General features: G+C 38.2%; 1 protein-coding gene across 1 annotated transcript; it reads left to right on the top strand.

Annotated features, from left to right (window-relative positions):
* Positions 1-8: 8 nt before the first annotated feature.
* LOC117289362 (stimulated by retinoic acid gene 6 protein-like) lies at positions 9-10,372 on the top strand. Its single transcript, XM_033770458.1, has 8 exons — positions 9-80; positions 1,008-1,083; positions 2,587-2,635; positions 4,161-4,242; positions 6,433-6,576; positions 7,418-7,581; positions 8,095-8,256; positions 9,463-10,372. Exons 2-8 carry the CDS (start codon positions 1,081-1,083, stop codon positions 9,654-9,656), a joined length of 798 nt encoding a protein of 265 aa, XP_033626349.1. The 5' UTR covers positions 9-80; positions 1,008-1,080; the 3' UTR covers positions 9,657-10,372.
* Positions 10,373-12,624: the final 2,252 nt, after the last annotated feature.

Below are 12,624 nucleotides of genomic sequence, written 5' to 3'. Positions count from 1 at the left end.
GTAGTGACGTTCTGGCTCGCCAATATTGTCGCCTTCATAGTCTGCGTGGTGTCAAATATTGATGCTCAGAAGCGGTACAGGTGAACATTCAACTTTATTTATCTTTTGATCTTTTATTTTATTTATTTATTTTATTTTCAGGCAACACACAAACACTACAAACAGAGAAATAACCTTATCAATAAGACTACAGAGAACAAGTCTGCTGATAACCAAAAATCGAAAAAAATCACTATATTAAAGGCAGTGGACACTATTGGTAATTACTCAAAATATTTGTTAGCATAAAAACTTACTTGGTTACAAGTAGTGGAGAGAAACGGCTCCCTCTGAAGTAAAGTAGTTTTTGAGAAAAAACTAATTTTCCACGAATTTGATTTCGAGACCTCAGATTTAGAACTTGAGGTCTCAAAATCAAGCATCTGAAAGCACACAACTTCGTGTAACAAATAGGGTGTTCTTTTTCTGTCATTATTATCTCACAACTTCGACGACGTCCAATTGAGCTCAGATTTTCACAGGTTTGTTGTATATGCATATAATGTTGAGATACACCATGTGGGAAGACTGGTCTTTGACAATTACCAATAGTGTCCAGTGTCTTTAAAAGGCGATTCAGACAAAACGACACACAAAGGCACACAAGTACAAGAGAAAACAGGTCATAAAAATTTTAAAAATTTTATAGAAAATATAAATTAAATTTATAAAATCTAGAGACAAAAAACCCGATAAGCATCCGCTCCGTGTACTCGGGTGGGATTCCAACCTTTGCAATTCTAGAGCAATGTCATACCAACTACGCCACCGAGTATATATGTTAGAGGCAGTTCGAGGCAAAGAGCTCAGAAGTACTGAGTATACAGTGCTAACGCACATCGGTAAGGGTAAAACCGACATTAATATTCATTATCCCCGATGCAAATTTAACACCTCCATTAAAGTGTTTACTTTTGTTTTATTGTAGTAGGACATAACATGATTTTGTTGATTTTTTATTCCAACAGAGAACACACTTTGCAACTATGGAAAGGCGATCGGTCATTCCAGGCAGGAATTGTTCTCAGCAATGAGGCCATTATGGTAAATTTCACTTTGACAAAAATTAGTTTATGTTGATGTATTCTGAACCATATTCCTGATTGTGAGAGGCCACTGTGCAAAAAAAAAATCGTTATTTACGGAGTTCGATTTTAGAACTAAAGTGTTGTCATGCTCGTGGATGATGCAATATCAAAAGCGCCCCGGTCAAATTCGCCCCTCACAAAGTCGCTCCCTGACAAGGTCGCCGCCATCAAAGTCGCCCCGTGTGTGAGTTGGAGTCATTTCCCAAGGTGACGGTGACTTTTTAAGTGAGGGGGGCGACTTTGCTAGGGGTGACTTTGTATGAGGCGACTTTGCTGGGGGCGAGGCGACTGTTTTCCGTGACGCAAAAACTCACCAACAGGAAATATAACGGGACTCTTGTCACACAAGCACTTTTAAAGGCAGTGGACACTATTGGTAACGGCTCCCTCTGAATTGACATAGTTTTCGAGAAAGAAGTATTTTTCTACGAATTTGATTTCGAGACCTCAAGTTTAGAATTTGAGGTCTCAAAATCAAGCATCTAAAAGCACACAACTTCGTGTGACAAGGCGACCTCGCAACTTCGACGACCGATTGAGCTCAAATTTTCACAGGTTTGTTATTTTATGCATATGTTGAAGTGAGAAGACTGGTCTTTGACAATTAACAATAATGTCCAGTGTCTTTAAGTAGAACTTGGGGGGGGGGGGGAGGCTGCATTAAATATTGTGCTAATTTGCGACTTTCGTTTAGTTAACGTTGTCATTGAATTACTTAATTACTGGAGAAGAGATGTATCAAACTAACAGCTGCATTAATCTGACATTATTTACACTAAACTTATTTTGATCTGCATGGTATTGCCAAGCAGATTTGCCAAATAATTTAGTCATGACTCTATAGTTTGATCCAGAGTCGTAGACTTGCCCAGCCCCAGTACTACTGGTGGATAATACAAAATCTAGCGTAGCCAAGCAAGACTGCCTTGAACACAAAAAGGTCAATTGTTTTCCTAACTGCGTATGTCTGTACCTTGATGTGGAAACACTATTTTAGAAGTGCTGTATATTAAAGACAATGGACACTATTGGTAATTGTCAAAGACCAGTCTTCTCACTTGGTGTATCTCAACATATGCATAAAATAACAAACCTGTGAAAATTTGAGCTCAATCAGTCATCGAAGTTGCGAGATAATAATGAAAGAAAAAACACCCTGGTCACACGATGTTGTGTGCTTTCAGATGCTTGATTTCGAGACCTCAAATTCTAAATCTGAGGTCTCGAAATCAAATTTGTGGAAAATTACTTCTTTCTCGAAAACTATATTACTTCATGAACAGAGGGAGCCGTTTCTCACACTGTTTTAATACTATCAACCTCTCCCCATTACTAGTAATCAAGAAAGTTTTAATGCTAATAATTATTTTGAGTAATTACCAATAGTGTCCACTGCCTTTAAGCAACCCACTTTTGAAGCTCTATAATCTGTATGTAAAAACAATATTGTTCTCCACAGATGCAAAGTACACGCTATATTGGTTTTCGCCTCGCGTTTGCCATAATCGGTGAGAATATAAAAATAACATATTAGTTGTTTTTTATCAGATCACTCCCTATTATATTTGTTCATCCCATCATAATTTTTTGGGGGAATTGTTTATGGGGTTGAAACAAATGAAACCCCACCAAATCACCGGGTTTGTCACATTAATACAAATTATATTAGTTTTTGCTTACCTTGTCATTGTCATTTTCTCCACTAATGTAGTCGTATGTCTGTCCGTGGGTCTGTCTGTCTGTCTGTTGGCTATTTGTATATAAGCATGTACCTTTAGGTTATGTATTTTGTCATGTAAAGGCAAGCCGCTACAATCTACCTGGCAAATTTTGGGCCTTGCCTTCTTGCCTTCTTGCTTCCCCTATATTTTATTCCTTTTCGGTATTTTATAATATAGGTTTTCTCGGTCAAATTCGGCAAATGGGCAGCCGATTTCATCTTCATGCGTTCGAATTAAAGCTGATATGCCTCTCCAGTTGTAACTGTGTTTCAAATTCAGAATACGGCCATTCAATTTCGTTTCGAGTCGAGTCAAATTCCTTTAGCACTTTGTTCAATTTAGCGTATCGTCATTCTTTTTCGAGACACACACACCTCAAGAACTTGAATGCTGCTTTGATGAATTGTTAAAATGAATGATTCTTTTGTAAAATCGAATAACGCAACATTACATTTGACTAATCTTAAAACGAAATTGAATGACCCTTTTCAGTAGTATTCGATTTCGCGCGAAATAGAACAGCTTGAAGATTAAATTGGCTGCTCATTTTCCGAAATTGGCAAAAAAAAAAACTATACATGTATGCATTACAATGTAGTTCTGTGTTATTTTGTGGAAATGTGTTTGTGGAAATAAATGTGAACTGAATTGAATTGGTAGAGCTGACGGCGTTCATATTTTGTGTGATCGACCATATGCATGAAATAACAAAACGGTGGCAATTTTGGCTGGTTTCGTTTTGTGATTCAGACGAAAACGGTAAAAAAAGAAATTCAGGTAAATTTATCGCCTTTATCCTGGTTGTAACAGCCACAATCAGTTCTTTTCAGATATCGATTTTTCAAATACTACGACTTCATTTCAGAGAAAATATTTCACAGACATAGAATGGTTCTTGTATGAATTTCATTAATGATATTTTTATCCATATAAACATTGTGCAATTAAACCACAAATGATACTAATAATTATAGTGGCTTCTTCTTATCCGTCACTCGGTGACGCCCAGGGCGCTGTAAGATACCGTATTTCCTGCAAGGTATGTGGGACTGTGCGTTTGAATTATAAGATCTACTCCTTTTACATAACACCATAGTTTACAAGGTGCTGTGGCGCAATATGCTGCAAATCAAACCAGAAACACCGGGGCGAACCCGTTCTCTTTTCGATAAGTGCACTTGGTTATACGTGCGTTACACAACACACGGGACCAATGGCTTTACGTCCCACCCGAAGGACGAAACAATGATTAAGTGTCGTGTTAAAGTGTCACAAACAAAGTGGTTTCCTTTAAAATTCTGATTAATTGCAGGTTACGAAATTCTACTGCTCGTCATCTGGCCCTGTTTTGTACTATTCAAGCTATTTTTCGTCTCCGCTCTTGAGAAATATTGGTATGTAAAGACAGATAAAGGCAGACAGATGCTTTGTATAATTATACAATATAAACAAACAAATCACTGCTAAGAGTGCCCTAACATAGGGTCTTCACTCACCCTAACTAATTTCCATCAATCTATCCGGGGCCCAATTCCACAGAGTTGCTTAAAGGCACTGTGCACTATATTGGTAATTACTCAAAATAATTATTAGCATAATACCTAACTTGGTTACGAGTAATGGAGAGAGGTTGATAGTATAAAACATTGTAATAAACAGCTCCCTCTGAGGTACCGTATAGTTTTTGAGAAAGAAGTAATTTCTCATTAAAATATTTGAATTTGACGTCGAGAACTCAGAATTTGATGTCGAGGTCTTGAAATCAACCATCTGGTTGGAAGCACACAACTTATGCAACAACGTCGCCTTTTTCTTCCAAAATAAAGAAATTTGGTGCTTAAGCAGCAGCTATATGAAATCGGACCTCAGCTGTACCTGTAAGCACAATATCTTGCAAATGAGCAGTCAATTTCATTTTCATGCGTTCGAGTTAAAGCTGTTTTGCCTCTCCGGTTGTTACTGCGTTTCAAATTCAGAATTCGGCCATTCGATTTCGTTTTGAGTCGAGTCAAATTCCTTTAGAACTCAATTTAGTGTATCGTCATTCTTTTTCGTGACACACACGCCTCAAGAAGCGTCTACGAATTTGAATGCTGCTTTGATGATTTCTTAAATTGAATGATTATTTTGTTAAATCGAATGACGCAACATTACATTTGACTAATCATAAAACGAAATCGAATTACCCTCAGTATAAATACATTCGATTTCGCACGAAATAGAATAGCTTGGTGGTTAAATAGGAGACTTTCCAACGCTAGGCGGCAGCAGACATACCGGGTAAATTTCCATTGTTTACGTAGTTCTGAACATGCGCATAATTCTGAGAACAATGGATTTACCCGGTAAGTCTGCTGCCCTCTATCGTCCCAGAAAGTCTCCCATTGGCTGCTCATTTGCCGAAAGTGACCAAGAAAACCTATATTAAGCAGAAACAGGTTGCCGGCAAAAATTACATTAAAAGCTGTGGCTAATGCCCCACTCATGTTTTGCTCAGCAAAGAAGTTTGTCATGCGGTATTTCTGCCTAACACCTTCATGAAATTGGACCCTGTTTGTTAGTATAACTAAGCCACGCACACTCCATACAATCTGGCTTAAAGGCAGTGGACACTATTGGTAATTACTCAAAAATAATTATAAGCATAAAACCTTACTTGATAACGAGTAATTGGGAGCTGTTGATAATATGAAACATTTTGAGAAACGGCTCCCTCTGAAGTAACGAAGTAATTTTCAACGAATTTGATTTCGAGACCTCAAGTTTAGAATTTAAGGTCTCGAAATCAAGCAACTTCATGTGACAAGGGTTATTTTTCTTCCATTACTATCTCGCAACTCCGACGACCAATCGAGCTCAAATTTTCACAGGTTTGTTATTTTATGGATATGTTGAGATACACCAAGTGAGAAGACTGGGCCCAATTTCATAGAGCTGCTTAAGCACAAAATTTTGCTTAAGCAAAAATATCCTTGCTTAGTAAAATCAGATTACCGGCCAAGACTCCACTCAATTGTTATGCTAAGTAATCAACAGCTAAATACCAGTCACAAGCAATGTATATGGCATGACATTTTTGCCAGTAAGATGTGAAAAATAAGCGAGCTATTTTCGTGCTTAAGCAATTTTTTTGCTTAAGCAGCTCTATGAAATTGGCCCCTGGTCTGTGACAATTGCCAATTATAGTGTCCAGTGTCTTTACACGATGACTTTGGGACTCATAGGAGTTGCTTATCAAGATCCCCCGCTCGCTCCCTCCCCATCACCGCGCACATAATTTTATCGTTTGCAACAAGACTACGTTTTTTTCGTTGGGTGTGATGAGTATACACTAACCCTTGTGTCCCTGAGCAGGACACTTAACTCTTTGCGTCTTTCAACCCAGGGGTAAATGGGTACCTGTGAAGGCAGAAACGGTTCTTTTTTAATTAGCTTAGTGGCGCATGTTGTACAGGTTGAATACTTCTCGGTGTGAGCTGAGATGGTTTAAGGTCAAGTGTCCACCAGGGGTAATAATATTTGAATCACTTTGAGACTTATGTTAATATTCCTTTTCATTTTCTCATTCTTGATTTTTGATACAGGCTATTAACCGTTGTGGTGCTCTTGGTTTGGCGTTTTGTGCAAACCGTAACGACTCGTTTAGTGTTCCTCCAGAGGGTAGATGATGAGGACCGGTCTCTAAATATATTCCGGACAAGAAAGACTTACCTTGGTATCGATAACAGGTAAAAATAATGTTATAAAATGGTTTGCGGTAACAACATGTAATGACTTTGAGTTGGGATGGTTCTGAAAAGAACCGTTGGTTTCAACTCGACGTTTCGATCAGTATGCTCTGATCGTATTCTAGAGAAAGCTGGACTCTGACGATGCATGCTGCAATGTTGTTAAAATAAAGTTGTACATTTTGCTAATCACTCTTAAAGTAAACAGCAATAGCAAATTTTGCCTACAGCAGCTTTACATACTATAAATCCTTTTTGTGAAACATTTCCTTTCGAAGTACTATACACCAACAGTTATTTAAATCTGAGAAACACTGTAGATCATTTACAATAAATTCATTGTATATTGCCTTGTGATAGACCTAGACTGCAAGCGTGCATGCAACACTACCTCACGGATCCGGTTTGGTGGGGGTCCTGCTATTGTTGTTTTGTTATTACCTTTGCTAAAGAACCCCCCTTGTGGGTCTAAGTTGAACCATGGTCTTACCCTTAGGGCCTACGTGTCTTTACTAACTAGCTAGATGCAGTTCGAATCCCATGTTTTAGCAGCGAGTACCGCAACGATATTTGTTAATAGATGTTAAATTTGCATGGATACAGAATTATATTGTGGGGTCCATTGTTGCATGGCCTATAGAAAGACCCCATAAGGGCTCGCCCTTAGGCCAATCTCTATTATTAACCCTCGGGCCATTCTTACCCACGAATGGCGCGCACCTCATCAGGCATTATCCTATACGTCCTATACACTGGCTTCACTGAGAGTTTAATAACAACTAAAATTCAGTTTCTGCATCCTCATTTACTGTTTTCTGTCTGTCTTTTGTTCCAATTTCAGACGTGTTTTCAACGTTGTCTTCTACTTCACGCTGTTTGTTAATTTTATCATGGGCGCAGTGCGTGTTGTATTTCGTGTGATGATCAGTGTTGTCATCGGACTCTTTCTTATTGGTCGAGTTGACCGATGCGCTATGCAGCGTGACTGGGAATCACTTGATGGTGGTATGTAATGCTGAACAGTGTTTTGGACAAGTAGGCGTGAGGTCCCCATACTCGTCCTCTAGTTTACCCACGAACACACTCTAGTAAATACACTGAGCAAACCCGGTAAAATTTCTAGCAAATACGGTGGTCATAAATGCCTCCGAAAAAGAACATAACCGAGTTTAGTTTTGAATGGGAGACTTTTAGGACGCTTGGCAGCAGACTTACCAGGTAAAATACATTGTTCTCGGTAATGTGCGCATGCTCAGAACTACGTAAACAATGGAAATTAGCCTTGTAAGTCTGCTGCCACCTAGCGTTCAACAGTCTCCCATTAATGTAAATTTTTGTCAAAGTCTTCCACTCTCCCACTGATGTGCATTTGTATTACATTACTTACTTTGCTAACATAGCCAGCAAATGCTCTGGTAGCAAAAAAAAAAATACCACAATTTTGAAATGTTCCTTTGATCATCATTATTATTGTTATTAATTATTATTAATACGTATTATTAAATCCTTTCCCGCCAGCGTTCACGGCTTACATCAGTTTCCTGCAACTTGAGGTTTCTCATACACATCCCGTTGTCATCACATTCTGCCACTTGCTGAACGAGTTGATCGCTCAGCGAAAACGTGACCCAACCCCTGAACCAGTGTCAGCTGAAAATATATATGCCGTTGTCAATGAAGGTAAATTGCGCCTTGGAGCAGGTAATTTCAATGCATGCTCAGTGGGTTTTTGTTGCATTTAGGCTTTACCAAGTTTAACTGAATTTTAGGCAATATTATAGAGCAGCCTTCCCAATTTTTGTGGATGTGATCTCTTGTTTGTTTAGATGCACTGGGCACCTTTGGTAATTGTCAAAGTACATTCCTCTCACAACATAATGCATATTACTCAACAAACCTGTGAAAATTTGAGCTGAAGTGGTCGTCGACGTTGCGAGAGAATAATGGAAGAAAAAACACCCTTGTCGCACAAATTGAGTGCTTTCAGATGCTTGAATTCGAGACCCAGCTGAGGTCTCGAATTCAACTCAAAATATTTTAGCGAAAAACTGCTTCTTTCTCAAAAACCACCTTAATTCAGAGAGAGCCGTTCCTACAATGTTTTACTCAACAGCTCTCCATTGCTCATTGCCGAAGTTTGAGTAATCACCAATATAGAGTACAGTGCATTTAAGGCCTACGACATACGTATAAATGGGTGGTGGGTAGAAAAACTGCCACGGATGACAGTTTTTCCTGCTATTATTAAGTAGTGAATTATTCAATGATCCATTGATGTTTACCCTCATTTTCTACGTTTGGCTTGGGCTTCAGACCATGTATACCTTTGTCATCACATGTTTGTAAAACAGCCACAGAGCCTGGGCCTTCGGCAGGCTTGGTTTGCCACAGCCCAAAGGAAGAACACAATATCTTATGGAAATTGCACTGCCTGATTCTTTTAATCAAATCTTTTGACAAGAAGAATTGGGTATAATTCAAAACTTGTCCTGCTGTTTTTTTTTTCTAAACTCATGAATTTATGTGAAACCCATGATAGAGAATATAATTTTTAAGTTGACTGTACCATGTGTATTGTCTTGCCTATCAGAAAGGCCCTGGAGTGTGTAAAAAAAAGGTTACATGGTCTATATCAAAGTGATATTCAATGGGAGACTTTTGGGACGCTTGGTGGCAGCAGACTTACCAGGTAAAATCCATTGTTCTCGGTAATGTGCGCATGCTCAGAACTACGTAAACAATGAAAATTAACCTTGTAAATCTGCTGCCACCTAGCGTTCCAAAGTCTCCCATTGAATACTTGATCAGTAGTTGTGCCAACTGTTAAGCTCTTTCTGTTTTTCCTGGCTCTTAAAAAAGAGAGTATGTTTTGCTTGATTCCCCAAGGTATTTCGCAGACTAGCTCAGAGGGCCCCTCCTCTTGCCGTCCGGCCGTACCGACCGTCGATCGCGTGATGTCCTCCCGGGTCCGCAACCGATGGTTCCTGGCGCTGACTTTGAATCGCAACCCAACGCTGATTCCACTGCGTAAGAAACCCAAAGACGAAATCTCATCAATTTTGGTGTTAAATGTTGGTTAAATACCAACCCCCTCAAAAAACAAATGTCACTACACTCCTAAATTCCCCACAGTTGTAATCTTTACCTAACATTGGATTTGGGGGAAAACAGCGTGTAAATTTCAGTCTCAAAAATCAGTTTGTACACACTTGATACATCATAGCATGGAGCTATACAAAGGAGCTCCATGATCATAGTAAGTTTGCGGTTCTCCACAAGACAATCAGAGAGCACACTGATCGAAAATGTCGAGTTGAAAGCAACGGTTTCGATATCACCCCAACTCATTTTTTATTTTTTTATTTCTTTATATATAGATAAATAACATTACAATGGTGTTACCGCGAACCTTACATATCTCCACCGTGCAAAACAATTTCCTACACTCGATACAATTATGAGACTGTGGGTGGAACGCTCTTTTGTATGTAGTTTTTACACTGTGCTTATCCTATACCAAGAACGTGTTATCAAGGACTTTTGTCACACCCCTCTACAATGCAAGCATATAGCGGGGCTTTTAGGATGCAAAACATGACGGAGTGATCTTGAATTATTTTGGGCCGACCGCTGTAGAAAGCATTAGGTGATTATAATATATAAAAAAACGTATAAAAAATGGTGCGTATTTTGATTCAAGGGAAGATACATATTTACATTATATTTGCACACATTTATTTCTTTGCTGCCCTACATGTACAATTACACATTTTACAAAGTTTGATAATTATATTCAAATTATGAGTAGTTTACAGTATTACTTAGTATCTTAGGATATGAAAGTTTACAATGATTTAGATAGTTATATATTAGGAAGCTTTTAAAGTAGGACAACAATTAGGTTAGGGTGAAGCAGAGGCTTTTGTGCCTTAACCTATGGACAGACAAACAACATAAAATACTATACAGAAGAAAGAAAACACAAGACAGACTAGACAAACAGAATACACGACAGATGATGGTGAGTAAGTTAACAATATACTTCAAACCTACGATTAAGCATCAAGAAGTTTTTTTTATTTTATTTTCTTGTGAATGCAGGAAGAGTGATTAAAGGTTTAATTGAGTAACTCAAATTATTCCAAAACATAATGCCACGTCAATAATGTCAATCAAAACTTAGCACTTCAGCTTTCGATAGTGTTATGCATTTTGTGAATCATTTCACTTCAAAATAATGGTGGTGGTTCATGAAAAATATATCAGTGTTTATTCCAACAGAACTTGAACGTGAGATAATTGTTATTGTCATGCGTCATCGTGCGTTGAAGTATTAATTTAGCAATACTCTTTTAGAGAAGAGGACAATACAATAACCAGGAGCTACTGTTGTCAGTTTTTCTACTCAGACTATTATGTATACCTTTATGTTCTTATACTCAGATTTGTATAATTGTTATACTCGGATATCAATAACGGCCTTTGTTTAAAGGCAGTGGACACTTGGTAATTATTCAAAGTAATTATTCGCATAAAATCCTACTTGGTGACAAGTAATGGGGAGCTGTTGGTAGTATACAACATTGTGAGAAACGGCTCCCTCTGAAGTAACGTAGTTTTCGAGAAAGAAGTAATTTTCCCCGAATTTGATTTCGAGACCTTCAGATTTAGAACTTGAGGTCTCGAAATCAAGCATCTGAAAGCACACAACTTCGTGTGACAAAGGTGTTTTTTTTACATTCATATCTCGCAACTTCGATGAACACTTGAGCTTAAATTTTCACAGGTTTGTCATTTTATGCATTATGTTAAGATACACCAAGTGAGACGACTGGCCTTTGACAATTACCAATAGTGTCCAATGCCTTAAAAATATAATTGTGTTTTTGAGGCCGGAACCGGGGGCAGGAACTGTTTATGTAACAGAGAAGGCCTATCTTGAATGATGTTTCAATTGATATTGTAGTTTGTGTGTAATTCATACATTTTGTTTGTTGTTGCCAATAATATTATTGGAATAAAATGTCTAAAAAATTAATTTGATGTAAGGAGGGCACGATGCCAAGGCTCATTTTTCTGACGCACACAGTTTCCAAAAGATAGAATAGTTCAAAAGTGGTGATTTTTCTTTTATTCCACGTTGGTACATTTTATTCGAAATTCAGGAATAACTTCCTAGAGACAAATTCCTGCAAAAAAATGTATATGTTGACAGAATTCGCACTATATCAAATAATTAATGACATTTACACCACTGCCTTGGAATTGGATCGGTCGAGGTAGAATGATCCACACAAACATCCCTCGAAATTACACGGTTTTCTTAGAACAAACACGGTCGGCCATTTTGTTGAGTCATTTTGTGGAGTCATTTTGCTGTAGGCCTACTCCTTTTGGGGATTTTGTCATTAACGGTCGATAATGTTGAGATGCACCAAGTGAGAAGACTGGTCTTTGACAACTACCATTGTGTCCATTGTCTTTAAAGATGCTATGTCAGATTTTTTGCCCCAAACATTAAAAAATAAAAAATAAATGAGTGAATGGTATTTCAACACCCGCTCTTACGAAAAAAAGTTTAACTTTTACTTTTAATGGTCAGGAACCATGACAAAAGCTTAAAACGTTTCTTATAAAACACATTAGAATAGGTCACGTGATATTTTGTCGGGATCCCGACAAAAACTAATTTTGAGCACTTTATTTCACTGCTACTATTTGGCGGACTTTTTCGAGCAATGGCTCAAATGAAAGCTTGTAACTTTCTCGACCCCCATCAAAATACCTATTGAGTTTTAAATCAAAAATTGTTGGTCAAATCGGCAAAAAATCTGACAAAGCATCTTTAAACTGGTCACCTCTCCTTGTCCGCCGTAAAGTATACCTCTGGGAAACCGACCGCAACATCTCAACAAGAATCAAGGAGCACAAAGTACACGGAATACTGGGACATCTCAACAAATCAGCCATCATCAAACATTCACACGAACACGACCACATCATCGATTTAAATCAAGCCAAACTCGTCGCTCCTGTACAGTCCTGGCA

Source organism: Asterias rubens, chromosome 4 (assembly GCF_902459465.1).
Source record: "Asterias rubens chromosome 4, eAstRub1.3, whole genome shotgun sequence".
In the NCBI taxonomy this organism is placed as follows: domain Eukaryota; kingdom Metazoa; phylum Echinodermata; class Asteroidea; order Forcipulatida; family Asteriidae; genus Asterias; species Asterias rubens.
Note: the sequence above shows the minus strand (reverse complement) of the source record. Positions and strands in the feature narration are given on the sequence as shown.

What these genes read in the sequence shown, in the direction of transcription:
- LOC117289362 (XM_033770458.1), top strand. An exon ending in TACCTTGGTATCGATAACAG is followed by an intron (nt 6,577 to 7,417) that starts GTAAAAATAATG and finishes TTCCAATTTCAG; the next exon opens with ACGTGTTTTCAACGTTGTCT. An exon ending in ATATGCCGTTGTCAATGAAG is followed by an intron (nt 8,257 to 9,462) that starts GTAAATTGCGCC and finishes TGATTCCCCAAG; the next exon opens with GTATTTCGCAGACTAGCTCA.